General features: G+C 44.9%; 1 protein-coding gene across 1 annotated transcript; it reads left to right on the forward strand.

Moving 5' to 3' along the window:
• Window positions 1-216: 216 nt before the first annotated feature.
• On the forward strand, window positions 217-27,752 carry SrpRalpha (signal recognition particle receptor alpha). Its single transcript, XM_089549426.1, has 13 exons — window positions 217-468; window positions 729-812; window positions 4,406-4,549; window positions 5,106-5,280; window positions 7,008-7,146; window positions 9,581-9,740; window positions 13,146-13,264; window positions 15,701-15,810; window positions 17,855-18,114; window positions 20,966-21,179; window positions 23,417-23,502; window positions 25,066-25,242; window positions 26,786-27,752. The coding sequence occupies exons 1-13, from the start codon at window positions 352-354 to the stop codon at window positions 26,909-26,911; spliced, it is 1,911 nt and encodes a 636-aa protein (XP_089405552.1). The 5' UTR covers window positions 217-351; the 3' UTR covers window positions 26,912-27,752.
• Window positions 27,753-27,893: the final 141 nt, after the last annotated feature.

Consider the following 27,893-nt stretch of genomic DNA (forward strand, 5'->3'; position numbering starts at 1 on the left):
AAAAATAACAAAACTACAGTTTCGCAATGGTTGCATTTACTGGCTCAAAAAATGTTTCTGAAATCTAAATAATAATTGAATATTACTAAGTATATGTTTATATGCTGCAATATTTTTGAAGAAATCAGTGCTTTTGTCTTTGACTTTTGAGGTCAAAACAATTTTTTTGTTCTCTCAATGACCAATCATGCCATTCCGGAAGTTGTCGCAGCTATTTGACTGAACGTCATTTCCAGCAAACACGTTACCAGCCGACTGGTGCCGACTGTGTGCTTGGTTCACACTTGCCGAGCTGGAAGTAGTTTTCCTGAAGCAGAATTTTTTAATCACTGGTACTTCAGTGCTGTGAAAATGCTTGACCTTTTTACGATATTCAGCAAAAGTGGGATTGTGTTATGGTGTTTCCAAGGGACGACGCAGTTCTTCACTCCGTCGGTAAACGCTTTGATACGCACCGTTATATTACAGGTAAGTTCCATATGTCGTTGAAGAAACCCCACGTGAAAGTGTTATCTAATTATGCAGCGCCCCATTTTGTTATGAGTACTGCCCTTGCTGTTCTGTCTAGAACATTAAAGACCCCTTTGTTCACTTCGAGATCGAGAGGATTAAGTAACTGCGCAAATGCAGGCTGTAGATTTGCATATTATGGTTTTGAGGTTTCACCGGCCTCTTGTACTGCTTGCTCACTGCGAACTGTGTTCTAACCCGAAGAAACTTCCGTGCAGGAGCGAGGCGGTGACAACTCTTTCACCCACGAGAACCTCGTTCTCAAGTATAAACTGGACAACGAATTTGAACTCGTCTTCGTTGTGAGTACACATCGCTTTTCTGGAACCTTGCTCTCTTCACAACGGGAAATGATGGACACAAGACAAGGCAGTACGACTGCGAATACCGTAATTGTTAACTTTCGGGCCACGTAAGGACAATCTTACGTTTTTTTTTTCATCTCTTGTCAGTCAAGTGCTGCGGCGGCTCATGTCCGATAGCATTTGTTTTGAGTGCTCGAACGTGCAGCTGCGATGGTACTACGATGGTAGTTCTTTTTACTTGTGTAAGCTTTAATGAGTGCAGTAAAAATGAACAAAGGGAAGACTTAAGCCAACTGTGGACGCATAAAGTGCAGTCGTGTATGAAAAGGAAAATGTTTTAGAGGCATAATTGTCTTGCTTTTAACCCAAGAGTAAGGCGATGCCAATTCGCCAGCGACAAACACCTCTCATTGGACACCATCGCAAGAGGTCTGATCATGCACACGAAGGGTTGTGCGAGTTTGATGCTAACCTTGGATCTCGTGCCACACGCAATGTTGTGTATTTTTCCGGTCTGTGCCTGTCAGTTACTCTATGGTGTTATGTATTGCATGCAAACACGGTATTTTTCCATCTGCATCGGCTGTGCACTCTCAGGGACCGATTTTTTTGTGTAAAAGTGAACTTTCCCTCAGCTAGTTTGTGCACAGTGTGTTCAAAGTCATCAAAACTGAGTTGTAATTAGTCTGCTCCTCATCATGATGCAGAGGAACTGCAGCTGACAAATAAACTCCACAGAGTAAAGATGACACGTACACAAAGCTGAAGGTATGAAATCCAAGGTTCGACGGAACCCCATCTGGCGAGGGGAAATTCGTAGCGATTTGACAAGAACAACATTGTAACCGATTTGACAAGAACATACATTGTAACCGCCTTTTGGCGAGTGTATTTTTTTGTCATATCGCTCTTTGGATATGCATGGTGAAAACATAACCTTTGTAACTTTTGCAGTTGATGAACTGTAATCTTCAAATAGCATAGTGTGGTGTGCTGTGTTGTGTGTCCGTGCCTGTTAAACAACCCCCAGATGTTTGAATTAACCCTCCACTATGGTGCTTCTTTCTCTCTCTCCCTTCTTTCTCTCTCCCTTCTTTCTCTCTCCCTTCTTTCTCTCTCCCTTCTTTCATTCCCTCCTTCACCCCTTCTGTTATGTCACATTTGGGTGTCCACGGAGAAGATTTCTTATTTACTGTGTCTTTCCTTTCCTCAAAATGAACTTTCATTTTTCATATCCAAGAGCCCAAAACAACCTCTCCTTCAGTATTAAGCTCTGGTAACACTAAGACTCTCCGTCCTGTATTTTGTTGCATAGAGCCATGCTTTTAGCATCGTTCTCAACCATAGTATTTAGGTATTCGTTTTTGTAATTAGCTCAAGGAAACAAGATTTGGCGTTGAAGCGTTGCCATTCAGAGGTAGTTTTTAGTAGAAGCTGTAGTGCTGGGAGCTGATGATTGCAATGTACCCTGATTTTTTTTCAGCTAAATTTAATGCCAATAAAACTTGCATTTGCACCCAAAACTAATGAGACCCACTGCGGTGGCTCAGTAACTTTGGCATTGGGCTGATGATCCCAAGATCATGGGTTTGATCCTGGTCGCCACGGCCGTATTTCAGTAGAGGTTAAATACAATAATGACCGATTGCTGTGTGATGTCAGCGCACTTTGAAGAACCCCAGGTGGTCTACATTCATCCTGAGCCTTCTACTATGGTTTCCCATTGGCCAGTAGCCCATTTGTTGTGTTGGAATGTTAAATCTCACAATTTATGTACAAAGCTAATGTACTGCAAAGCATGTAATATGAAAACACATCAGTAGAAGTGTTGGCTACTTCTACTTTGTTTCATATATACTGTGCGAAATTGCCGATGCTGGTACACCTAATCTTTCTGGCTATGTCCACTGCTGAAAAGTTGGCCATCATGCGTCCAGAGACGGGAATGGGGTGAAAGAACAGAGAGAGAGTTGCTGTAGTTGAGGTGTTTGGATTATTTTCAAATCCTAAGGACTAATTGACGTTGGCCTATATTGATTGCATATTGTGTTCTAATGACGCAGACAGTGCTTTCAGTGAAAACACAGCTTTTATGAGCTTTAAAAGGTAAAAAAAATGTAATACAGGTGTCGCCACCATCATTCGTTTCAGCAAGCAAACTATGGTGCATAAAACCAGTTTTTTGCACATGGATTTCTGATGTTCTGCTACACCATTGTTCACTTCCAAATGGTACTCGCGGAATCCTTTTCCTTACATCATGAGTTTAAACCAAGTGACAGAAAAATTTTAAAAACCAATTTTTGCCGGCGATAAATACATCTTTTGCTGCTTGGCATGGATCAGCATATCGAGAAAGAGCCACAGTATCGAACCTGGGGCCCCATGCTTAGCAGCTGATCGTCATAGCTACTGTACCACAGTGACTGGTTTTATTATTATTTTTTCTTTTATGTAAAGGTGTTGTGGAACTTTCTCAAAGTACTTTAGGGTTGCTAAGAGTTCAATTGTTTCAGTGCACAGAGCGTATGATTGCATTTTCTACTTGCACATCCTTCGTATGAAACCGTATTTATGCTGAAGTCCGTAACATGTGCTTCGTTTTGATCATTGTTAAATAGGGGTGTGCGAATATCAAATTTTTCGAATACGAATCGAATACGAATATTTGATTCCGAATATCGAATCGAATATCGAATAATCAAGGACAGACGCATTTAACCACTACAAAACATTTATTTGAGCACCCAAGAACATCACAGTTCAACTATCGATGATTAAATGAACACAAAAGGTATGTGTGGCTGCACAAAAAGTATCAAAGTCTCGAACATTATTCTTAGAAGAGTGGAAATATCAGAAAGGATGGCTAGTACACAGCATTGATTAAGGCTAGCTTGCCATCAGCACAAAAGCGTGTTGCTGGGATGAACATAAAAGTTTGTCGTGAAGGAAAACCCGCTGCTCCACATGATGGTCAGGCAGAAGCAGTCCCTTCTAGCTGGAACGACGCCTCCAGCCACAGAAAATGCCCTCTCACTTGGCACTGACCTAGCACGTATTGCAAGGTACTTCGTGCACAGCTCTGACTATAGCAGCTTCGCAGGTATAGCCGCAAAAAAGCTGAGCATCGCAGTGAGCTACGGCATGGCCCTTGGAGGAAGGAAAAAATTCTAAGGAAAAATTTTCCTTCATCCATGCGCATTGCTCTGGGCGCCGCCATGTTGTTATGTCTCGGTCGATAGGGATTGCGGACCGAAATGAACGCCGGTGCTCACAATGAATATTCGGCTAGATACGAATATTCGCATTGGTTCTAATATTCGAAAGAACACGAATACTTGGATTTCGAATCGAATACGAATACTAAAAGTATAGTATTCGAAATATATTCGAAAATTTCGAATATTCGCACACCCCTATTGTTAAACTGCTAACAGCTTACTTATAATTATTGGGCTTTCTAAGGTGCTATTTCAGAATATATGTTATTGCCACAACCGGTTCTTCTGTTTGTGCAACATCATTGCAAATCACTTTGACTCAAAAGTCATTTGCAAATTTGGTGCCTTCCCTCTTGCTTTGTACAGGTTGCCTATCAAAAGGTCCTCCAGCTGTCGTATGTAGACAAGTTCCTCGATGACGTGCACTTGGAGTTCAGGGACAAGTACAAGGCATGCCTGGAGTCTAGCAGTTTTTTCAACAACTTCAACTTCAGCTCAGAGTTTCAAGAGGTGGGTAGGCAACACAGTGTTGGCTGTCACTTTGGGATTAAAGCACTGCAGAGGGGCCACAGACTATAGTATGTAATCACTGTGCTGGTTAATAACCACAGCGATGATTTTGCAGTGAAATTTGGCAGCTGAACAAGGGAACGATGTTTCTCAGGAAAACATGAGTTTCAAAAGAAAAAAAAACATAATAGTTTGTACCAGTGGCTTTGGGAAGTAAACCCAAATTGGTGGAGTGCCCATAACTCTTTTCAAGCTGCGTGTGCATACTGCAGAAAAAATTTTTCTTGCTTGCATTGTTTTATATGGTTAATAAACTTTAGTGACCTCCTAGTACTGCTACTTTTTTTAGCTATCACTGTTTTATTTTTTTTTATGTTTACGTGGCCCCTGTTAGCAGTTTTTGCATTTTTGTTTTTGATCTATTTTGACTTCACCTGTTCTTCAGCCCCTCCTCCCTGCAGTGCTTTCTGTGGGCCTTGATGGTGCCAGTTGATTGATTAATTAATTGGCCGAGAACTGCAGTGTTGACACGGGTGGCTCTGTCCTTCGGACTCAGGTGTTGCGCAATGCCGAGGAGTATGGAAAAATGCTGGCCACCCAGCAGAAGAAGATGCGGACGTTTGAAGAGTCCCTCAAGTCAAAGAAGACTGTGGCGTCCATGATCGAGAACAAGAAGGATGCCAAGCCCACAGCTGCAAAGGGCAAGGAGGCTGCTAAGAAGAAGGCTGAAGGTGAGATAACTGGCCATGTTATACACTCTTGCTGCTTACATAAAAAAAAAGTAAAAACAGGCCGCACTTTGTTGCCAAGATTATGTGTAAGCATGAAATGTTTTTAAATGCTTTCTTTGGGTTGTGTGTTGAGCCAATAGGCAATACATGGAGGACTTTTCCCATGCTGTATCTAACATCATGTGTGCTCCTCTTGTAGTACCTGCAGGTATGTCTTCCATTGCTCAACCATTTAGTGTGTTAGTAGTACATTAGTTCTCACTCTACTGGCCACTGCTTTGGTCACATCATTTAGAACCTTCTTTGATACTATCTTAACACTCTCGTTTTTATTCCACCATGCATTCAAGTTTAGATTTCTGTTCAGCTGTATTTTGTAGCCTCCCAAATGCTGCCTTTGGACATGGCGCACTCTTACTTCATCCTGGTTTCGGGAGCTCAGTTCAGTTTGATAGCATATTTGTACCGATCACTTTCAATTAGAATTTGAAGGACTGTTTGGCATCTAAGCTCCTGCTACATGTAGAGTTTGCATTGGAATCCTGGGCAAACTGGGGTCATGGAGAATATCGAGAACCACTCACGTTTAGCATTTGGAAAACATTTGCGATTTCACTTTGTTTTTCTATATTTATTGTGCAGGCTTGGCAGTGATGTTTAGGCCACCTAGGTTAAACTTCGTGTTTTGTGAAAAAATAAGTGTGGAACTTGGCAAAACAGTTTTTTTGAGCAGTTTCTAGTGATCTAGTGAATGCCATGTGCTGCCGTAAAGCCATAGCTGTTGGCATTGTTTTCCGCAGCGGGTGCAGGTCATTGCTGGAATTAGTAGTTGCATAACCTACCCTTTCCTCTGGGCTAGTCAAGAATCTTCTCTAGCTGATATTTTATTGACGTGATCACATAGGATGTAGTGAACTTGAAGTAATATATGATGCGGATAAGGCAGTGCATAAGTGACTGGTTTTATGGTGTAGCTGTTGGTGTGGCCCGTGTATTGTGCGATGTCAGTGCACGTTAAAGAACCCCAGGTCGTCAAAATTTCCAGAGACCTTCACTACGGCGTCCCTCACAGCCTAAGTTGCTTTGGGACGTTAAACCCCAATAAACCAAACCAAACCAATCACTGGAAGTGCATAGTTTGGCATCAGATTGTGCTAGGGCATGTCGACGCAAATGTCTTGGGTTTCGCAGAGTTGCTACTGTGAATGTGCCGCAGTCAAGCTGCTGAAAGACTGCTAATAGTATCGTAATGCGCACTAATGTCAGGTGTCACTTGAGTTGAAGTTGTGACCAACTGTATATAGCGCTACGTTGTGCAAGTTGCTGTCGACTAGCAGTCACACTTGTGCCAGAGGGAAGGGACAGGTATCGCGCATGTACGCTGAACAGTGAGGTGAATGTGCAGAAAGAGCAAGGATGACCATCAGACGGCACTTCTTTACAACGAGCCATGGCAATAGCTGAATTTTGCGATTTACACAACTAGTGTAAATGTCAACTTTGTGTTTTGTTGAGAGAAGGCAGGTTTTAAATGTATAACTGCTATGTGATCACTGCTATTTAGAGCAAGACCGTTATTTACTGCGCGCTGCCCTTCTTGTTTTTATATCTCTTCACACTAAGGGTTATGTCTACATCCAAAAAGAATACATGGGGTGGTTGTGTGGGGAAAATTTTCTTTTGGGTTGTGAGACGACTTTTCCTTGCATGTTTCTTTTCTTTAACAGCACCCAAGAAAGAAGCTCCAGTAGTGAAGGAGGTCACTGCGAATGGTGATGCTGGTGGAGACCCCAATGATGACGACATTGCAAAGAATAGGCAAAAGCTCTTTGAGAAGATGCAAGGCAAAAAGAAAACCGAGAAGGGGTAATGGCATATGAGACCTTGTCTGCTCTGTAGATTTCACTGGTTGTTGGCTGTCATGGCTGTTTGCCTTGTTTGCTGTGGGGCACATACTGTATATAGTTTGATAGCCTGGCTACATCACATCTGCTTTTACTGGTTTTCCTCTTTGCAGGCATGTATAAAATGTCTCCGTTTTTGTTTTGCAGTTCTGATACACATGTCGCGTTGTGTTTTAAGTAAGTTTGTGAAGTTCAGTTGGATCTTGTGTTCTAAAGGGTTATTACAAACCCTTTTCATTTCCACATGTCGCCTTTTGGCCAGGTAATATGTGCAATCAACTAGACAAAAATAAAATACTTAACAGGCATGCTACAGTCGTTCCCGGATATATCAAACTCAAAGGGGATTGTTAAATAGTTTGATATGTTGATAATTTAAAGGGACACTGAGGAGAGCACTATTAATATATTTTTTATAGCAAAATCCGATAGTTCGGCATGTCATGGCTTTGTTGCCACTTGGCCGGCAGCGAAAAATGCATTTATTTCTAAGAAATTTGGATTCGAAGTTGAAAAGGTTTTTCCCGCCGCTGTGATTCAAACTTGAGATTCGGCTATGACGACAGAGGACTAAGGGACGTGACACATGACGTGACATGACGTGATGCAGACTCCGTGATTTCTGGCGGCCAGCAGTGCGGCCTAGCAGCAGCCGAAAAGAAAGCTACCGCCGGCCGCACGTTGAAGGCATCTATCGGCTATTGCAGCCGTCGCTACAGTCGCTTCGCTTACGTTTGCACCGGCGTTTTGCGAGCGTTACGATGGATCTCGTTCTCGAAGTCGTCAACGAAGTTCTCGCAAATAGACACCTTTAGCATACCGTGTACCTTGATACCGCTAGCGGAATACCGGGAGCCCGCCTAACGCCGGCGAGCAGGCGCTGATTGGTCCCGATGCTTCAGGCGAGCGCGTAGCTGCCCGGCACGTGGCGCCATCTGGCGACGTCAAGGAGATTTGTGCATGCATTGGCTGCGCCTCAGTGATTTGTGCTTCTCGTGTCCTAGCGTTGCTAGAACCATTGGTTCTAGCAACACTGTTTTGTTATATGACGTCATGGCGCTTGTACTTGCGAGTTTGGCCTGTGGCGGCGATACCTGTATTTTGGTTCTTGCTCTTTTCTACGTTACAAGAGCTTTGTTGTCAGTATGAGTGGCGTTTTTGTAATCAGGAGCTGGTATTCTGTCGATACAAGCCAACTTCAATTTCTCCTCAGTGTCCCTTTAATATATAAAACGTGAATATCAATAAGCTTATCTGTAACCTAGAAGCAAGAATACTCTTGATCCTCGTTAGTAATGCAGTTCTTGCAATGGCATTCCGCCCACTGGCGCGTAAGCAACGCACTGCTCGTTAGGCATCCCTAGGCTTAGCCTGCTTCGCAACAAAGCCACAGTAGACGGCGCTTGGAAACTAGCCACCGCCTTCTATAAGGGGTCTAATCCTGCTGTCAGTATACTGTAAACAGAATATAATCGTAATGACTTTGACAGCGAAACGAGCGAAGCACGCCTGGCGAATGGCGCTGCTAGGCTGTGGTCAGTTGAATTGGCTTCCCCTCATGACTAGCTGTGCAAAGAATGCTGCCTTTTCCACATGACAGTGGTGTCTCATGGAAAATTAGTACTAGAGACCGAAAAGTGCCTTCAAGCACACCCCATGGTTTTACTGCACACTTTTGCTGCCAGCCAGTTCCCAGTGCCGTGCAGCCAAAGAAAAAGTGATTGTGTGAGTGGGGAGTGCCCTTAGGAGAAGCACCACTTGTAGGAGTGTGGCACACCATTTGGTGCATTGAATGTTCCGGTGAACAGGAGTTCAACAGTTGGGACCAGCACTGCAATATTTTTTGGCAAGATTTTCTGGAGGATTTCTGACTGTTCGGTATTATACAGTAATCTGATATATCTGGGATCAACTTTGATGGTTCACAGATTCATATGAATGGAGACAACAGTCATCGAAACCAAGGAAAGCACAGGGGAACGTAACTTTACTTTGTAGGTTAATGCTGCTTAGGATGCAGGAATTGCTGCATACTAGAAGAAATGTCAAAGGTCCTGTGATAGTTGATTTGCATACCCCCTCTTCCTAACAACTCATCCTGTCTCAGTCTTCCATTTCTCTGTAACAACCAATAATCTGTCTTCCATTTTCTAGCCCACAAGACTGGCTTTAGTGTTACTCTTTGCATCTGTATCGGTTTTGGAAGAGAAAAGAGTCAGTCCTGAAGGGGCAACAGGGCATTTAGTGTTTTTGCTTCAATACCAGGCAGCATTTCTCCATTCACTACATTTGTTTGTTTGCTTTCCCGACCCGTGTTCAAGATTGTGTTTGTAGGCCTTAGCTCGTTGTACTTAACAATGTTCATGTTCTTATTTCTGCCACATTTTGGATTGCAGTGCCAAGAGCCCTGCTGCTGCCAAGGACAAATCAAAGAAGCCCCGCATCTGGGACAATGGAGGCAAATCTTCAGATCTCAAGACACTCGATTATAGTGGAGGGGCACCACCGGAGGGCGAAGAGAATGGCCGCTCGGAGGAGCTCCTTACTGCTGAGTCGGTGAGTATGTAGTGTATGCTGCCCTAATTAAGGCTGACTTGACGTTGTAAAAGCCCCGAGCAAAGATGCATTGAACACAAGTTTTGGATCTGCAGCTGGCTCTCGATAGTTCAAACTTGAAGGGGACTGAAAATGCTCGAATTATGCTAAGCTCAAATCAGCTGCTAGTTAACAGTGCACATTTTATTTGAACAAATTTTCTGTCCCCTTTAAGTTGGAATTATAGATAGTTCACTGTAGTTGCTATCTTCTTAGTAAGGTAAAGTGAGGTGCACTCGGTAGGCAACATTAGGTAGGCGGCATAGAAGCACGTGCTGAGTTACAAGAGCTGCGCTACATCGCATATCATCGTCATTGATGGCATTGAGCATCCATCTTCAGCCTTTTTGCCACCATCCTCTAGTAAGCATTCAGCTTGCTTAGAGGCAAGGTAGAACGTGCGTTCAATCCAGGCATGAAGACTCGGTGTCAGAGGGATTTTTTATGACTTTATTCATCTCTTTCGTCTTTTTACAGTCGAATCTCGCTTCATCGAAATTCACAGGAGCCATGAAAAATTTAGTTGAAGTCGAAGCTTCATTGTCTTGAAATTGGACTAGAACATTGACAGATTGGACTTGGATACTTCATTAGCGGTGTTTATTTTTCAAAAACCTCTCGGCTTCGGTCTCTTGCTGTTTCAAAAGTGCCGCCGTGGCGCAATTTTCTTGGTACTCAGGAAATCTCTGACATTGGACATATTCACGTAATAAACACACCGACTGCATTCTCTATAAAAACTTTTTTTTGTTTTTCACATGCGTTATAAAAGCACCAATGCTTTCGTCCTGCGAGACCCCATACTGAGACCACACTGCCTGGAGGCATTTCGGCGTGGACTAGACGCGCGTGTGCTTGCGTCACTTTGTTTTCACCGGTTTCCACTGACATGATAGCTTCACACTGAAATGAATGTGGAACTGATTTTCATTATGCCTTCATCAGCGAAGCATCAACCACTGCAGTTCGCAAGCATGAGTCTGAGCCATAGGCAAAACTGTCACAGGCAGTCGTGCGCCACATCGCACCTTTATGCACATATGTGTGCACATAATTTCGGTCCCATAGGGAATGTCAGCGGCAAATTCTTTTCAGCAGCTGTTTCTGGTGAAACCTTAAGAGATACAAGTATTTATGTATGCACAATAAAAAAAGGCCGCTTACTCTGAAAAATTTCGTTGAAGCAGAACCTCGCTCTGAAAGTTGTTCGCTCTGGGGAAATACCGTATAAATGAGTATAAGGGCCGAACTTTTTTTTCTAGGTTCGAGGGCCAATTTTCGGGGTGCGGCCTATGCACAGGATGTGCGAAAAAAAAAAAAAATTTAAATGAGAACACACCAATCGGGGGATGGGCGGCATTTATTTTACGTTCAGTCGTCACTCGCGGAGTATTTTGACTCCGAGCTGGTGCTGTACTCTGGTGCACGCTCATCCCACAAGAAGCTCTACAGCATGTGCGTTGTCAACACGTAGCGTTGTTCCACACTTCCACCACATAGAGGAGCAGCTTTTCTTCCAGTTCGGGAAACTCGCACGGCTTGCCTCGGAAAGCGCGCTTTTTCCAGCTTGTGTTTCTCAGTACATCCTTTTGCTTGCACCATCATCGGACACACTTCTCGGCCACATCGAATTTCCTACCCGCCGCCCGCTTGCCGTGTTTGAGAGCTACTTCCGGCCATGTAGCTATTGAAGTGCTTGCCTGTCATGCTAAAACTGCAACGCTCGACAGCAGCACGCAAACGCCACATTTACTGTGAACTAACACGCTAACACACCGCAAAAAGCTTGAGCTGGTGATACTGATGCCGATGTGAATAGCGGGAGGTCGTGGTGGAGGAGAAGGTTGACGACGATGATGATGACCCGCTGCCCTGGGCATCATCCATGGACGGCACTTGGAAGCTCCTGTGTGCGTGTGCGGCCTCTGCGATGAAGCGCAATAGTATTGTTCGCAGCTGCAGCTGATCGCAGAGGCCATGGCACGTGCATTCAGAAGGCTATTCCCGCGTTGGTCATGGAAAGTTCGGGTGCGGCCCTCACACGGACATTTTTTTTAAAAATATTTTCTTTGGGAAAACGGGGTGCGGCCCATACATGAGTGCAGCCCTTGCACACGTTTATATGGTAATTGCATTGCCTTGTATGGCTTGCTGACGGGGAATTGAAAATACTTCGTTGTGACGGAAACTTAGCTGTCGTGGCGTTCGTTGTAGCGGAGCTTAACTGCACAACTGTAGCCGCAGAAAGTGGAGGAGCAATAAGGGAGTAATTACTCATTGACATCCACCCGAGCGCAGCCATACGGCTACAAGGGAATGGATAAAATGTCTCGTTTATTCAAAACCTTTCCTTTGTAGCCGTATGGCTGCGCTCGGGTGGATGTCAATGAGTAATTACTCCCTTATTACAAATCTACTCCACCTTGGGGGATTCCCCTATACATTTGACCAAAGTGGAGGAGCAAGCCGGAATTTCCAGGTGCATTTACAACACCACTTTTTGACTTGTTATTCATCACCAAAACATGGTACTTAGCACTGTAGAGTTGTCTGGACGATGAACATGGTGTGCCATGTTTTAGTGTTAGTGCAGTTTGCAGGACTGTGTGTATCCCATATAGAGTAAAACCTCCTTAATTCAGGCTTCAAGGGAATGGATAAAATGTCTCGTTTATTCAAAAGTCAAATTATCGAATGGCTCCTAAAGTACTGTCAAAAGCCTTTTGCATTTTACAAAAAACTGGCCAATGGTCATCTGCTTTTGAGATGAAAATTGCACAGCAATGGACATATCTCACAGTTTGGTCAAGCACTTTACTGCATGCACACTTCCAGAAGCGTTGAAGCAGAACTGCGCCTTAATATAAGGGCCTCGTGACCTGTTTCATAGTGCGTCGCTGTAGCAGTAGAGCCTTTTTACGAGTTATGGCATTGCGTGCACTTAATCACATAAACAGGGAACAGCGCACGAGAAGCGCACAGTTTTGGTGCATAGCAAGAGTGAAAGAACCACATAGACAGAATCAAGAGAAACTTGGATTGGCAAATGCGGCACAAGTTGGCAGGCTATCATTTCAGGCTTACTTGAATTACTGTACATAATTTATCTTTCAAAGTTTGTGGCTGCAGAAATTTATGAAATGTAATCACGATTTCAAATCAGCTGATTTCAAATGATTGAAATTTTACTGTATGTGTAGCAGGCATTGAAAAAGAAATTGAGGGAAAGGGAGACAAGTTGATTTTGAGAACCAAACCATACTGATGCTAACGGCAACCAACATTGGATTCTGGAATGGTTCTATGTGTGGTTTGGGTTTCTGACCATGCACTGTGCTTTCTTTCTCTTTTCTGTCTGTCATGTAGCGCTCGTGGGTCGGACAAGGTGGTGGTGAAATCAAGGACATGGAGTACTCTGAGAGCGAAGATGAAATTGAAGAGGAAGATGATGCTCCTGTCAGCTCAAAACAGAAGACCAACAAAGGGTAATAATCTTCCTGTTCTGGGGCGTGAGGAGCAAACATTTGTTGCAAAATTTTGCAAAGGGAATGCTGGGTGCTGCTTTATCTTTGCCTAATCACCATTTTACGGTTGCTTATGGGATGGGATTTTATAGGAGCTAGTATTTGAAGTCTTTCACTTTCAGGCAGGCCAGTATCATTTAATGTATATGGGATGAGTGCATTTGGCAGGTATTGTCAGGTCACGGATGGCAGTTTATCAGCATCCCTCAAGAGAAAAGTATATAACAGCTGTATCTTACTGGCGCTCTCCTATGGCGCAGAAACATGGAGGCTAATGAAAAGGGTTGAACCTAAACTGAGGGGGGCAGCGCAGCTAGCTATGGAAAGGAAAATGATAGTTGTAATTTAAGAAATGGGAGGAGGGAAGAGTGGTCCAGGGAACAAATGAATTCTAGTGATATCGTAGCCGAAATCAGGAAGAAGAAATGGGCTTGGGCAGGGCATGCAATGCGAAAGCAAGATAAGCGACGGTTGTTAAGGGTAACAGGCTGGATTCCAAGAGAAGGCAAGCATAGCACAGGGCAGCAGATATTCAGGTCGGCAGATGAGATTGGAATGTTTGCGGAGATAAGGCGGCTACAGATGGCACAGGACAGGAGTAATTGAAGGGACATGGGAGAGGCCTTTGTCCTGCAGTGGGCATAGTTAGGTTGATAATGTATATGGTAGGGCATACTAGTACCACACTCTAATATCATAAGACTTCGCCAGATTGTCCTGTCGATAGCAATGCTTCTGGAATGTTCAGTTTGAACCTGCTGAAGATCAAACCAACCCAGCCTCAAAGTACTGCCACAATATTTCTCTTGGTGTGCTTTTGTGTGTTGCAGTAACAGTGAAAGCAGTTAAGAGCTCTATTAGCAGCTATATGTACTGCGGGGTGGCTTTCTGTGCCTATGCATTGGAAGCTGTGAGCATGCACTGCCATCTTACATGCTGGTGTCTTTGGCTCATGAGCACAGTACGTGAGAACAGCACGCTTGTGGAAGCCTCGTGCTCATAGCTTCTACTGCATAGCCACAGAAAGCTGTCCTCGATGCACAGGAAGCCTACAGATGATTCCCTTTTCTTTGCCCCTCTGTAAAATCGTTAGTATGAGTATGCCTGTCTATATTGTGTTTTCAAGCCTGGTCCGTTATCTCCTGTTTGTACATGGTAACTGGTACATGGTGCCAAAACTTAGGGCTGAAATTAGTTCCTGTAGTTGAGAGTAATCTTTAGTACAATAAGTTCTTTAGCATATTTCAGACTTTTTTTGTGTGTGTAGAAGTACAGTAAAACATCTTAGATGTAACAGCTGGGATGGTGCAAGCATGGCTTTATTTAACATCAAAGATTTTTTTTTTTTTTTTACAAGATATGGCATGTATTCCTTCTTGTTGGCTGTTATCTTTGGTATCAGTGGTGAACTGCTTTTAAGTGCATTTAGTCGTTTGGCATTTACACCAACTGCCTTCTTCCTGTACATGACAAAACTGATGACCAGTGTTCCCGCCCACTGATACCGTCCTGTGCTGAATGTGATCATGATTAATGCCTTCTGCTGTACTCTTTTTACACTAAGAACATTGAGTTGTCCTCTTACTGCACTTCCCTGCAGTTTTGTAACAAGAGATGACTTTTGGGCAGCTGTTGTCATGGTCATGTGCCTCAGGGTTGGAAACCTGCAAGTTACATGTACGGGGGGATCTGAATAAGGGTTGCACAGCTCTTACACAAAGGTTTCGGAGCGGTTGTGTTTGTACTCTGCACGGATCAAAGTGTTGCAATTCAGACTGGGCTTGCATATCCGTTTAGGAGCCACGGTCACTTGCAACGTAAATGAAAGTTTTACTTTGCGTTATCTATTTTTGTGTCACTCAAGATAATACCAAAGCATTGCTTATGTGTGCTTCACGTAGTGCTTTCGGAAATCCAGTTTGGCACTTTCAGGTGACCATACAGCTCAACCCTGCTATAACAAACACTTCTTTAATGAAATATCTCAAATTCCCAATCAGCTAGCCTTAGAAGTCAGTGCAACAAAGTTCTCGCTAGAATGAACCATTTTTCAGGCTTGTTTTCGTTTCAGTTAAATTTTCACTCAATGGAGCCGGGCTTGAAAATTTATTTTACGATAAAATAATCATAACGCCAACCGTCTGTAACTGCATCCAAATCAATGCAGTAGCTGTCTGATGAGAGCACTTTTATATTCCCCATTAACTTGAAATGAGCCACAGCTTCTTTTGTTCAGCTCCATTCTTTATGAATGCGCATTTTGTACTCTACTGCTGAGTAATCTGTAATGGCTGACGATATCAGTAAATGCAATGAAAGCAGTCTTGTTGTGAAAAAAAATATAAGGGCTAACAGTTCTTTTTCTTCTTGCCTTTGGTAAAAAAAAACCCTTTTTAGAGGCAAGTCTGGTGGCATGTTCAGCATGTTCCGAGGCCTGGTGGGATCTAAGAGCATCACAGCTGAGGACATGGCCCCCGTTTTGGACAAGCTAAGGGACCATCTGATTGGTGGGTTTGTTTACCAGGGCAGTGTCACTGCATGTATAGTCAATACTTGGTGGTTTGTATTAGACATAAAATAAATATAGGGTGGTGTGAATTCAAAAGAAACCTGGATCGTGTTACCAGTAGATTGCCTTTCTTTTAAAAGAGGACTACAAGGTAGCAAAGTTGGGTTCCTTTGCAGCATGCACTTGGGACCCTTTTGAGTGCTTTCAAGGAATTAGAAACTAAGAGAGTTGTCAGAACAATCCCAAGGAGGTTGCATTCAGTTATAAACAGCACGAATCGGGGAACAAGGTGGCGCTCCAGCTAGAATCAAGAAAAAGAAGCAATTTTGAACGGTACAACTGTTATGTATGGTAGATAGCAAGTGTATTAAGGTACTGGACAGACACCTGGTTGTAGCGCATAGGTAAAAAATTGTAAAATAGTTTGATATAACCAGAATTCATTATTACAAAACTTCTTCAGAAACTCCCTCTGGAGGAGCAAAATTTAATCAACGAAAGAGCGGCAACGGGGAGAAACCTTTTTTGCAGTTTTAGCACCGTTTCGAAGCCACTTGTGGTGATGGCAGGGTCTGCAAAAAAACGAGTGGCAATGTCAGTTAGGTTGGCATCCTCGCAAAGCACTGCAGCACAGGATGCTGGTAGGTTAAACGCCAGCTGGAGTGGCTTCCTCGCATTACAGTGGTGTCGCATAAAAAAAAAATCAGGTGCCAAGGAGGAAGCTATTGCCATTGTCACTGCCTCCGCTCCATGTCAGTCAACGTAAATGGCTGCTGGAAAGCTACAACAGTCTACCATGTCACTGGTTCCGGGGCACTGTCTGTGGTCGTGGGAGGTGCAAATGGGCGCCTACCACCTGGCTACCAGATATTCTCGCCACTATATCTTCTGTGACGCATTGGCAAATGTGAGATAAAGCAGCACCAACCATGGTGCTAATGCTTGCCTCACCACCCCTAGTCACCTGTGTAGTCAGGCAAAGCCAGCTGCCGTCCATCTGAGCTGGCACAGCTTGGCAGTCAGCAGCTCAATATATCCATTTTATGGAAAAGTGTGCTCAATATATAAAGTAAGAAATGCAGAAATGCATGTGTTTGTTGAAAATAGTGAGGAAAAGTTTGATATAGCCTAATGTTCATAATATCCATGTTCATTATTAGGAGGTTTGACTGTAGCTAGAAGGAACAACAAAAGGCAGAGTACTAGGCATGGAAGCACGCAGCTGGGCTTGGCTGCCTGACCGATGCCGTGATGCAAGCGGTTCTTGTCAGTTTTAACGAGGTCTTTTGATAATTGAACATTTTCCCGGTCTCTTAAAATACGATTTAACAAGCTCTTACTGTATGATAGGGCTGTCAGGCAGTGGTAATTATTTTTGAAGCTTTTAAAAGCCCAAGGAGTTTAGAACAGTGCATGTTTGTTAATTGGGAAGAGGATGCTGGCACTCTTTTCTGCGCATCATACTCACTACGTCGACTTCTGTTCGTTACGACATAAAGCTGTTGAAGCATGATAATGAACATTAATTCTGATGGCATAATTTTGACCTCATTCGGTTCTTTGAGAAAGTTTTAATTATGAAGCATCAAGCATAATTCCATGCCTTGAAACATTAGTTTATTGTAATGGATTTGTTTGAAATCTCTGTTATTTTAAACATCTTCAGTGGTCTCGAAACGTACAGTGCAAATTTCACTGTATAATTCAAGCAGCCAGAACACGACTGACTGGAGAGTTGTTTGGTTACATGGTTTCTGAGTCTTCCAGTGCAGAAAAACTTTGTAATGCCACCATTCTCAGAGTAATGCTCAAGCGGGAAGCTGACAGCCTGAACTGGTGTTTTCGCGTCTGATCTGGTCATTTATGGTTGTCTTGTGTTTGAAAAAGAAAAGCTTATAGTAGTTGTTATATCCCTCGCCCTCTTTTTTATTGTTTACTTCCTTTTTTCTTCCTTAAACACGACAGTGGCCGCCACTTGCCTACGGCTATAAGTTGCGCAGAATGTGTGTTCCACGTGCATGTGCCCTCCTCTTGTGCTGCAGCCAAGAATGTGGCAGCTGACGTGGCCCAGAAGCTGTGTGACTCTGTGGGGGCGCGCCTGGAAGGCCGGGTGCTGGGCAGCTTCACGGGGGTGGCGTCCACCGTTCGAGCCACCCTGGTGGATGCCCTGGTGCAGCTCCTGTCGCCCAAGCGCCGCGTCAACCTGCTGCGGGATGTGCTGGAGGCCCAGCGCAGTGGCCGCCCATTTGTGGTCACCTTCTGTGGCGTCAACGGCGTGGGGAAGTCCACCAACTTGGCCAAGGCAGGCATCAGTCTCTTGTGGATGGGCTTGCATAGATGCGTTGGGCCTTCACAGCATGCTAGTTATTTGCTAACCTTTCCTGATGCATGCTTTGATTTGATTTCAAGGACTGCGCAGAACTGTGCAAGAACTTTGATGTGACAGTAGGTCTGTTCAATTTGGTTGCACTTGCTGCGCTGCATTTATAATAACTCGATCTTCAGATAATTTGGGCATTGCTTTCAGTCCATCAAAGTCAGATTTAATGAGGTATCACTGCTCATCAGGCTTTCTTTGTTGCCAGTAATGTAGCGATCATAAATTTTATTTCATTTCTCATTTTGCATTACCAAAGTATTGTTTGCGTACTGTTATGCTTTATTTATTTTTTTATTTATACAAGTACCTGCAGCGCCCAGGGGCTGTATAGCAGGTGTGACAATAACAGTAAACATATACCTATGAGCATGTCACAAATATTGAAAATAAACAATAAGGCACATTTGTCTAAAATAAAATAGAACGCATCACTGAAGTGTCAGTCCGAGAAAACAAGTTTCGAAAGGGTGGAAAGCCTCTACAACAGATTGGCCACCAGGAAAGACTGAAAATTTTTATCCGTTTTACATTGTTCTATGCTCTTGGGAAGCCTATTCCAATGTGAAGAAGTATGAGGAAAAAAAGAACTACGAAACACATCAGTTCGACATCGCGATACAAGAACTTTCAAGTTATGATCGCGGCGTTCAGAGATAAAATGTGGAGGTAGAATGTACAAGCTCTTGTTTATTCCCGTGAGATCAGAGTATGTTTGGGAAAAAAAGCTCTAATTTTGCGGTTAGTCTTCGGTGAGTCAGTGTTTTCCACCTAAGGTTTTCTTTAACTAGTGTGATGCTCCTACGGAAGTTATAGTTGACAGAAACAAACCTGGCAGCGCGGTTTTGGATGCTCTCTGTCTAATCAAGCAGTATGTATCAAGCAGAATGCATTTCTGTGCACATCTTTCTTTTTCTTTTTTTTTTGTATGGTGCCGAGTCAGTCTAGGCTTGTTGACTTCGGATACGAAGACAGTGCATATTCTGAAAAAAAAAAAGACCTATTGACAGCAACATTTGTCTAATTAGCTTTTTCTTAAATTATTTTTCATACTAAAGAGATATTAAATATTTGATGGCCAATTTTTCATAATTGTTTTTGATTCATATTCAAGAACTTCAGTATTCACACACCCCTTGTTACAGCCCCTGCTTCATTATGTCTCTGACAACACTGAGCGTAAATATGATCTAGAGAGGGGCTGCACTTACAAAGGAAAGCAATTGTAGTGATGGTTCCTATGATGAAACAGTAAGTTTAATGCAATAGAACCTCGCTGATATAATCTTCGAAAAATTAAAGAAAGAAGCATATTATCTAGAAAGACGTCTCATTCAAAACTGCTAAGGTTTTGATAAATGGGTCAAGGTTGATGTTCAGATGCATTTATTAACTTACTAACAAGGCTGTCACTTGTTTATGCAAGTTCTCGGGAGCTTTTGTAGTGCTCGCAGACTTCTGTTCATGTTTCCGGTGCCCTTAGAGCAAAAGAAATTTCACACCATTTCTAGTCTGGAAATGGCAAGGGAGAATGTAGCTCTCCCCTCTTTGCTGTTGCCATTGTCATTTTTGAATGCTTCGTCCCTTTGCACTTATGCACTGCAGAGAAACCACTTTGCAGCTGGCTGCTGCTGTGCTTCTGCTCATGCCGTATGCCCCCTGATTCGCCCTGCTCACATGTTAACGCATCTTTTATTGGTCGCTAAACCACTAAACGTATCAGCCAACAAGAATTTAACGAAATTATGGACATGGGTGCTTGCCAGAAAATTGTATTTTCTGGGAACGCGTCAGCCAGAAGAAAAACAGTGCGATTTTAAGCCGCCTTTAAAAATTGCGATCTTCGCTGCTGCCCACGTTCTGGTTGCAAGTGATAGTATTAAACTGCCTGTGAGCCACAGTCATGCTTTTGTCATGTCTGCACCATCTCGCAACACAATACCAGGCAGTGCAACATGGCCACAGGTCATGCCCCGCGCTAAGCAAGAAGTCAGTTTGCATGGGTAACAAAGCTTGCAAAGATCGAGAGAGGTAACCCATGTTATGAAGCAAGCAGAAGCAAGCACCTCTGAAAAAACCCCCTATCTGCCTCTCACCGCGGGTGGTGTCATCCAAATCACGGCCACCGCTGCAGCTGTCCATTTCAGTGCTATCGCGTGCCCTTTGTAGGCAGTCTCACTGACAATAAAGATTGTGTCATTATTTCAAGTGGTAACGATGAAGTACAACGAGTCAAGTCTATCTGAGCCAGTCCTTCTGATTAAGTGTAAATCCAAGATGGCGCCTTTTACCGCGGCGAAGAACCGGTTAGTTGTGACAGCAACGCCGGATCGTGTCTATATTAGGCCGAGAAGACGAACTTTCGAATGAGAAACGATCCCTACAGCATTGCTAGCATCTGTTTTAGTCCAAAAGGTCTAACTTTTGGACTCTGCAGAGTCCTAAATATCGGTCGTGAAAATGTACTCATTCCAATAAGGTGCCTGATGGTTCCTCATCATAGTCCGAAATATCGCGCAAGCCCAAGTTATTGGATTCTGAAAAAGTGATCGGTTACTCTGTTCTGTTTTGTGAAGTGAGGTACTGAACGCGGCGGTTTCTAACCGGGTTGGGTAAGAACGAAGGGGGTTGTCAAAGGAAGTTGTTCCTTTCACTACATCTATTATTTTTGTGCACTTCTTTGTAATTATTTTTTTATTGGGCTTCACGGATGTGTACCCTTTTAGATTCATGCTGCTAAGTTGTCATCCTTGTCCGCCATCTTGGAAACTTGCAGATCTGTTTCTGGCTCATTGAGAACAACTGCCGGGTGCTGATCGCTGCTTGTGACACGTTCCGAGCTGGCGCCGTGGAGCAGCTGCGCACCCACATGCGCCACCTGAATGCTCTGCACCCCCCGGAGAAGCACAACGGCAAACAGATGGTGCAGCTCTACGAGAAGGGCTACGGGAAGGACGCTGCAGGCATCGCCATGGAGGCCATAAATTACGGTGTGGTTTTGCTGTAAGCGTAGCAGAGGGCAGCAGAAAGTTAGGTGTGCAGACAAGGTTAAGGTGTTTGCAGGGATAGGGTGGCCACAGCTGTCACAGGACAAGGTTAATTGGAGAGATATGGGAGAGGCTTTTGTCCTGCTGTGGGCACAGTCAGGCTGATGATGATGATGCAGCCAATCTTCTCTTGCTGGGTCACATACTGCAAGCATTCTGCCCCTGAATCGTGCTTTTAGTGCACAGCTCGACTAGCAGTCTTTGCATCTTTCTCCTGCACTTGAGCTTAAAGGGCAACTCCGGCGATTTTTCAGCCATTTTAGGTTAATGGCTGTTTTGTGTTCGTAGGAACCTCCTGTAATGTGTACGGTACAAGGTTTTCAAAAGCAACCCCAAAATAATTTTTAAACAGCAAAAAACGCAAAACTCGAAACCGAAACCGGAGAGGTGCCTTCGTGCGGTATTGACTGTGACGTCACTGACGGGTTCGCCGCGCTGCGAAGTTCGGAGCCGCGCTGTCGACATGGCTGAAGTGCGGAGAACAGCTTTTCCTAGACTAGCGAGTCTTTAGAAGACGACTCATTCGACGATTTTGGACTGGACGAGTCGCCTTTCAGGTATGATCCACCGCCGCGCGAGCTAGCCGAGTCACACCACAGGCCGCGTCACCTGCAGCATGGAGACGGTCTGAACTCGAAGTATTTGAGTCATTTCTCGTGCATGCATCTGTGACACAGTCGTCAGAACAAAAGTTAATGTGATGCCCCCGCTGATAGCTGTTCGTGTGGCGAGTGCCGGCCGACCCAGCCTGATGAAAGAATCTGCTGCCGACACGTTGCCGCGGTGCACAACGTCCTTACAGGGGAATGCATAACCAAAAGTCCTCTCTTTGCGAAGCTTTGTCTCGACGGCGATCTTTTGGAAGTGAATTCACGCCAGCTACAGTTCTACAATCCAACATACTTTAAGCGCGCTCTCCGTGGTCCGCTTCCTCTTGACGGCCGCGCTTCGTTCAGCTGGCCGCTGCGATGGGCGGTTGTACTCGAATAACGTTGGCACAGAATCTGCCTTCAAGCCCCGGTTGAACGAAACCTTAGCGAGTCCAAAGCTCCCTCTCTGAGGTATAGGCTGTCTTCATAGCAATCTGGCGCGAAATGTTCCGAGCACAAGCGGGAATGCTTCCTCGGAGACCAGTTGACACGCCGGACAGCTCTCACCCAATTGTCGCGAAGGTTCTTATCGCTACGAAACCTATGGTAGATCACGCCCGTTGTCACAGATGAAGAATTTGTGCAGCCCACAGCACAACAGAAGTTGCCGTGACCCATCACTCTGGCGTACACATGACATCAGGCACGTTGAGATGGCGCGAAATTGCACAGGTGGTCGAAATAATTCCAGAGACCTGCACTACAGCATCTCTTTCTTCCTTTCTTCTTTCACTCCTCCCTTACGTCCCGGTTTGGTTCCTCAAAATCAATTTTCAGTTTTCCCCTGCACTGCCAACGCCAGCGCGCGCCCGATTAGCTTGACATGCTGCCTCGCCGGCCCCGCCAGTGACGTCACAGTACAGGGTGGCCTGTAGAAGTTGCTCGATCAATGGGTGTCGCTCGCGTCGAGGAGCGCTTGTCTTCAAAACTCGCTTGCAAAAAAACTATGCCGCTTTCAGGTGTGAAATTTTACATGAGATATCAGACTACCATAAAGAATACAGTCTTAAAATTTCATTTCGATCGATGAACATCAAAAAATTGCCGGAGTTGCCCTTTAAGGGTTGGATATTGGTGACCTGAAGATTTTCAGGGTTAGTGTGGTGTGATGAAAGGTGCTTGCAGTAATAGCTTAGTTGTGCAGTGGCTCTGCACACTAAAATATCAGCATTTGCTAATGGCATGGCTGAAGTTAAAATAGTTGTTTGAATTACTGTTAAAATAATCTATGAACATTCTTCTACTGTTGTAATTGAATTGGTTAATGGTATTCTTCTTCACATTCTGCTTGAAAGTGGCAGTGGTTTTCTAGTGTCGCTGCAAAACTGCTGTGTAGCATGCTGTGTGAACGAGTTGAGAGCTCACTTGCCTACCAACATGTTGTAGCTGCTAATGCAACAATATTTTTCAATTTTCACAGTTTTTAACATCTGCAGGGAAATTGTTTGCTAGTTAAAAGCACAAAGTAGGGCGTGAAGTTATTGTAGTGGTGCTCTGTGTGCATAATTTGTTCTCTTCTTTCTCTTTCAGCACGAGAAACGAAAATCGACGTTGTCCTTATTGACACGGCCGGAAGGATGCAGGATAATGAGCCCCTGATGCGTGCTCTGGCGAAAGTGAGTTCATTCGTTGTCCTATTATAAGGAATAAGGGGAATGTTTGCTTTGTTCTGCTGAGATAAGGATGCCATTATATTTTGGGATAGGCGTATAGTTGGTCCCGGATGTATCGAACTTGAAGGTGATCGAGAGATAGTTTGATATTTCTATAATTCAGTGCACTAAACATGGTAACAGATAAGCTTATCAGTAGCCCAGAGGCATGTATATGGTGCAATCACGCTAGCAGCCCACTTCATGCAGAGACTTGCTGCCCGCCGGCATGTCGGTGGCACACCGCATCTCTGGGGGTTGCTAGCCCTAGCTCACTTCACATTGAAGCTGCAGCGGATGGGGCTTTGGAAGCAGCCACCACCGATCATGAGAGGTCTAATTCTGCTACCGTTATACTGTAAACGCAGTCATGTCTCAATTAATATTAGGGTACTGTTGATTTCTGCGTTGCCTTCAGCAGCGAAGCAGGCCACACAAGAACCGTCTCAAGCCTTCGGTCAGCTAGGCTGGCTTCATCGCATGACAGCCAGTGCACCTAAAAGTACCTTGAGTTTGTTTCTGCAGGGTTTTAACTGAAGGAACCAATGACAAATATTTGAGGAACCAGTAGAGTTTGACAGCTCAGTGCCAACTTCAGGAGCATCTGACAGATGAAAAGATGTGTCAGGTAGCGAATCCAGAACATGAGGTCTGCAGAACATGAGGAGCAGTATGAGCCACCAAACAAGGCTCAAGTTGCTGCTGCTCTCCAAACTGTCAAGGCAACTCTCGATGCAAGCGATGGTCGGCATGAGTGTTATTGGCATGAAGGGCACCTGGAACTTAGAGCCCTTCGTTATGACAACATTACAAACAGAAGGCAGTGCAAGAAACCATGCTGCTGTACTCTCAGAAGAGTTAAGGGGCAGTGAAAATACTGTATAAACGTATGTAAGGGCTGCTCCGGTGTAAGGGCCGCACACCATTTTCCTAAAGGAAATGCTTAAAAAAAAATAAATCCCAGTAAGGGCCGCACCCGAACTTTCCATGACCGAGGCGAGAGTAGCCTTCTAAATGCACGCGCCGTGGCCTCCGCGATCAGCTCCGGCTGTGAGTGATGGTGTGCTTGATCGCGGAGGGCACGCATGCTCATAGGAGCTTCCAAGTGCCGTCTATGGATGGCACTCGAGGCCGCATTCATCATCATCATCGTCACCTTTCTTCTCCGCCGTGACCTCCTGCTATCCACATCGGCATCAGTATCGCCAGCTCCAGCCTTTTGTGGCGTGTTAGTGCGTTCACCGTAGTAGTTGTGGTGGTTGTGGCTTTCGCGTGCTGCCGCCGAGCATAGCAGTTTTAGCACGATGGGCGAGCAGCTTAATAGCTACAAGGCTGGGAGTTAGATGTCGAACACAGCAAGCGTGCGGCGGGCAGGAAATTCGACGTGGCCGAGAAGTGCGTCTGATGATAGTGCAACCAAAAGGATGCACTGAGGGTTTTCTTGGAGTTTCTGTATTCATTCAAGCACAATAGGTGTTGTGACTATATAATGCAGGCCGTTGAAGCTACTTTTTATTCTGTTTCCAGCTGATCACAGTGAACAAGCCTGACTTGGTGCTGTTTGTGGGTGAGGCGCTGGTTGGCAATGAGGCTGTGGACCAGCTTGTGAAGTTCAACCAGGCCCTGGCTGACCACTCAAGCGAGGAGAACCCACACCTCATTGACGGCATAGTGCTCACAAAGTTTGACACTATCGATGACAAGGTGAGTCTCTTCAATTCACTGTGGTGACAGTTGTTGCCTTTACTAAGCTGCTTCATGTTCGAGACAGGCTGCATTGCTTGCCTTTGTTTTCCCAAGGAGCTTTACTGCAATAATTAATCACAAAGTGAACAAGGGGAGGGGAAAGGCTCGGTTTGCTCGGCAACGTTTTGGGCCCAGACAATGACAAGTCCTCTTGTCAAAATGGCAAGCACGCAAGCACCCGGAGGCTTTCCCTTCCCTAGTTCACTTTGTGATTATCAAGAGTGATTTGCCCAACCTCTCTCCACCAGTGAGAATTGAAATGTATGATATGGACTGTGAGAATAATGCTTACTTTTGTGGGATCGTCAGCACCCGAGTGACGGTGTGCTAATTAGGTGGCACCTCGCCCACATATCGCGGGTTCGGGCTGGAGCAAGCTGAGGGCACTGCCAGCATTTAATGCGCGCCTGCGCTCTCGCTCCGAAGGAAGGAAAGCGCAGTTATTCGAAAGCACAAGTGTTTATTACACAGTAAGCTGCATTACATAACACTGCACTAATCCCCAGACCTTGGTGCTACCCATAGCCCCACCGCAGCACCCGAAAGCGGGCCCGCGGAGCCGCGCGCGCACAGCAAAGACTACATACGTGCGGGACAGCACAGCTAAGGGCGATCGCACGCTGCGTGGCCAACCAAAGGGTTAAATCGCGCGCAGCGCAACACAAGGGAGGATGGGGTATACGCGGAGCACATCTTGACGACGCAGGTCGCACATCGATGGCTCATTGCACGCCATCACCGGCAATGGCCCGGCGATGACGGAGAACCAGCTAAATCAGGCCCTCCCGAATCCGGAGCGCGTCGGCGTCGCACAGGCGGGCTACACGACTCCGGAGGTTCGGGCCTGGCCTCGAGCATGCCTACTAGATGCGCACGTTAAAGCACCCGCGCTCTTCGGCCCCCGGCAAAGGCCGGGGCACCTGGGAGCCAAACTCTCCGCACCTTTCTGCTGCCAGAGTCGGTGGCGATCTCTCCGCTCATTTCCCGCTCGGGACCTCTCGCTGAAACAACGCCCCCCAACTGTCACTCGGAGTGACCCAATGGGGACGCGAGGTCGAAGCGGGAAGAACGGAAGGGAGGGTGATTTACTGCGGTTCTCGAAAGAGCTTCCCTTGAAGGGAGGACAAACAGCGCGGCTGCCCACATTCCGCTCGCAGACACCCCACGGGGGGGTCTCTCTAACGAACGAAACGGCAGAAGCGGGCGAACGCTCGGGTAGCCCAAGGAGCTCAATCCCCACACTTTCCAACCTGCATTTGTATCTTAGAGTTCTTTAAGCATTTGCACAGAATTGCCTGCACTAAAGTCTTGCTAGATTCCTTGCTTCTCGTCGTGTGACATTCCCCAAGAATCATTTGTGAACACCTGCGTCAGTCAGGTCGTCCAGCCTTGTAGTGTAATCCCTGAAAAACGCTCGAGCCTAGCTGTTCTGACAGGAAAGTGTGTTGGCTAAACAGTCATTTTAATGGCATTTTTTTTTCTTTCTTTACCCTCTCCCAAGGTTGGTGCTGCGATCTCGATGACCTACATTACTGGTCAGCCCATTGTTTTCGTCGGCACAGGGCAGACCTACATTGACCTGAAAACTATCAATGCCAAGGCAGTGGTGCACGCTCTCATGAAGTAAACAGCATCGGTGAAGTTCGGCAGCCTAACTCAGCCCCCCCCCCTCCCCTTTTCTTCCGCATCCATTCACCATTATTTCTTGCATCATAGTGCTTTGGTTATGAGTGCGTTGTTCTCTGTTTCAACTTGTGCTAGAAGAAAGTATTGTTATATAAAGACTCTGTATGCTGTTATTATCACTGTGTTTGTGTGTAGATGCGAACAACTGAAGAGATGGAATGTTGTCCCTTTTTAGTGACATCCATTGTTTCTTGACATTCCCTGGACGCTAACCTTATGTGCTATATTCTTCAGTAGAGTTTGAGAGTTCACTCCTGTTGAGTCTAAAACACCCACTTCACCAATGTGCAGAACAATGTGTGCATTTTGTTCTGTTGAGCTTGCTAATTTTCCTTTTTTTATTTGTGGGCTTTCATTTTGGTTGCTTTTGCTCAACGTTAAAAAATCTTGAGAAGTATTTACATAATGCTATCTATATACAACTTTTTCCTTAGTCTATAAGCTTACCTGTACACTTAGTTGTGCTTTCGACGTTTATTTACCAGTGTTTTTCATTATCACTTGTGCATTGGGCTTGCAACTATAATGCTCTTATCGTTTGATGTTATATATTATTGCAGTGGCAATGCCTGCTGATTTGAATGACTGGGTTGGATTGTTATAAAGCGCTGAGTGCACTTCTGGTTTTTTACTTTGAAGTGCACCAAACCTTAACTGTGTCTTTTGTGACTTTGCACCAACTTTGCCCTGTTGTGCTGTGGAGATGATGATCAATAAGCACTTGACTTGAGGAGCAGTGATAATCTGTGCCTGGAAATAAAGTGTGTGTGTGTTTTAATCTACTACAGACTTGTTTATTCATCAAGATTATGTGTGTTTACTGCTGTACTCGCCTCACTTGATCTGGTTAGAATCTGTACTGGTCTCTCAGAATTAAACTGATACAGCGGAACCCCTCTATAGTAGAGTTGTTCAGACCAGCA

The sequence above is a fragment of the Amblyomma mixtum genome, chromosome 6, assembly GCF_055824585.1.
Source record: "Amblyomma mixtum isolate Tamu chromosome 6, ASM5582458v1, whole genome shotgun sequence".
NCBI lineage: Eukaryota > Metazoa > Arthropoda > Arachnida > Ixodida > Ixodidae > Amblyomma > Amblyomma mixtum.

Excerpts from the sequence above, each read along its gene's own strand:
- SrpRalpha (XM_089549426.1), top strand. The coding sequence starts at position 352 with ATGCTTGACCTTTTTACGATATTCAGCAAAAGTGGGATTGTGTTATGG. Across the intron at positions 5,281-7,007 it reads TGCTAAGAAGAAGGCTGAAG|CACCCAAGAAAGAAGCTCCA; the intron begins GTGAGATAACTG and ends TTTCTTTAACAG. Across the intron at positions 21,180-23,416 it reads CATGGAGGCCATAAATTACG|CACGAGAAACGAAAATCGAC; the intron begins GTGTGGTTTTGC and ends TTTCTCTTTCAG.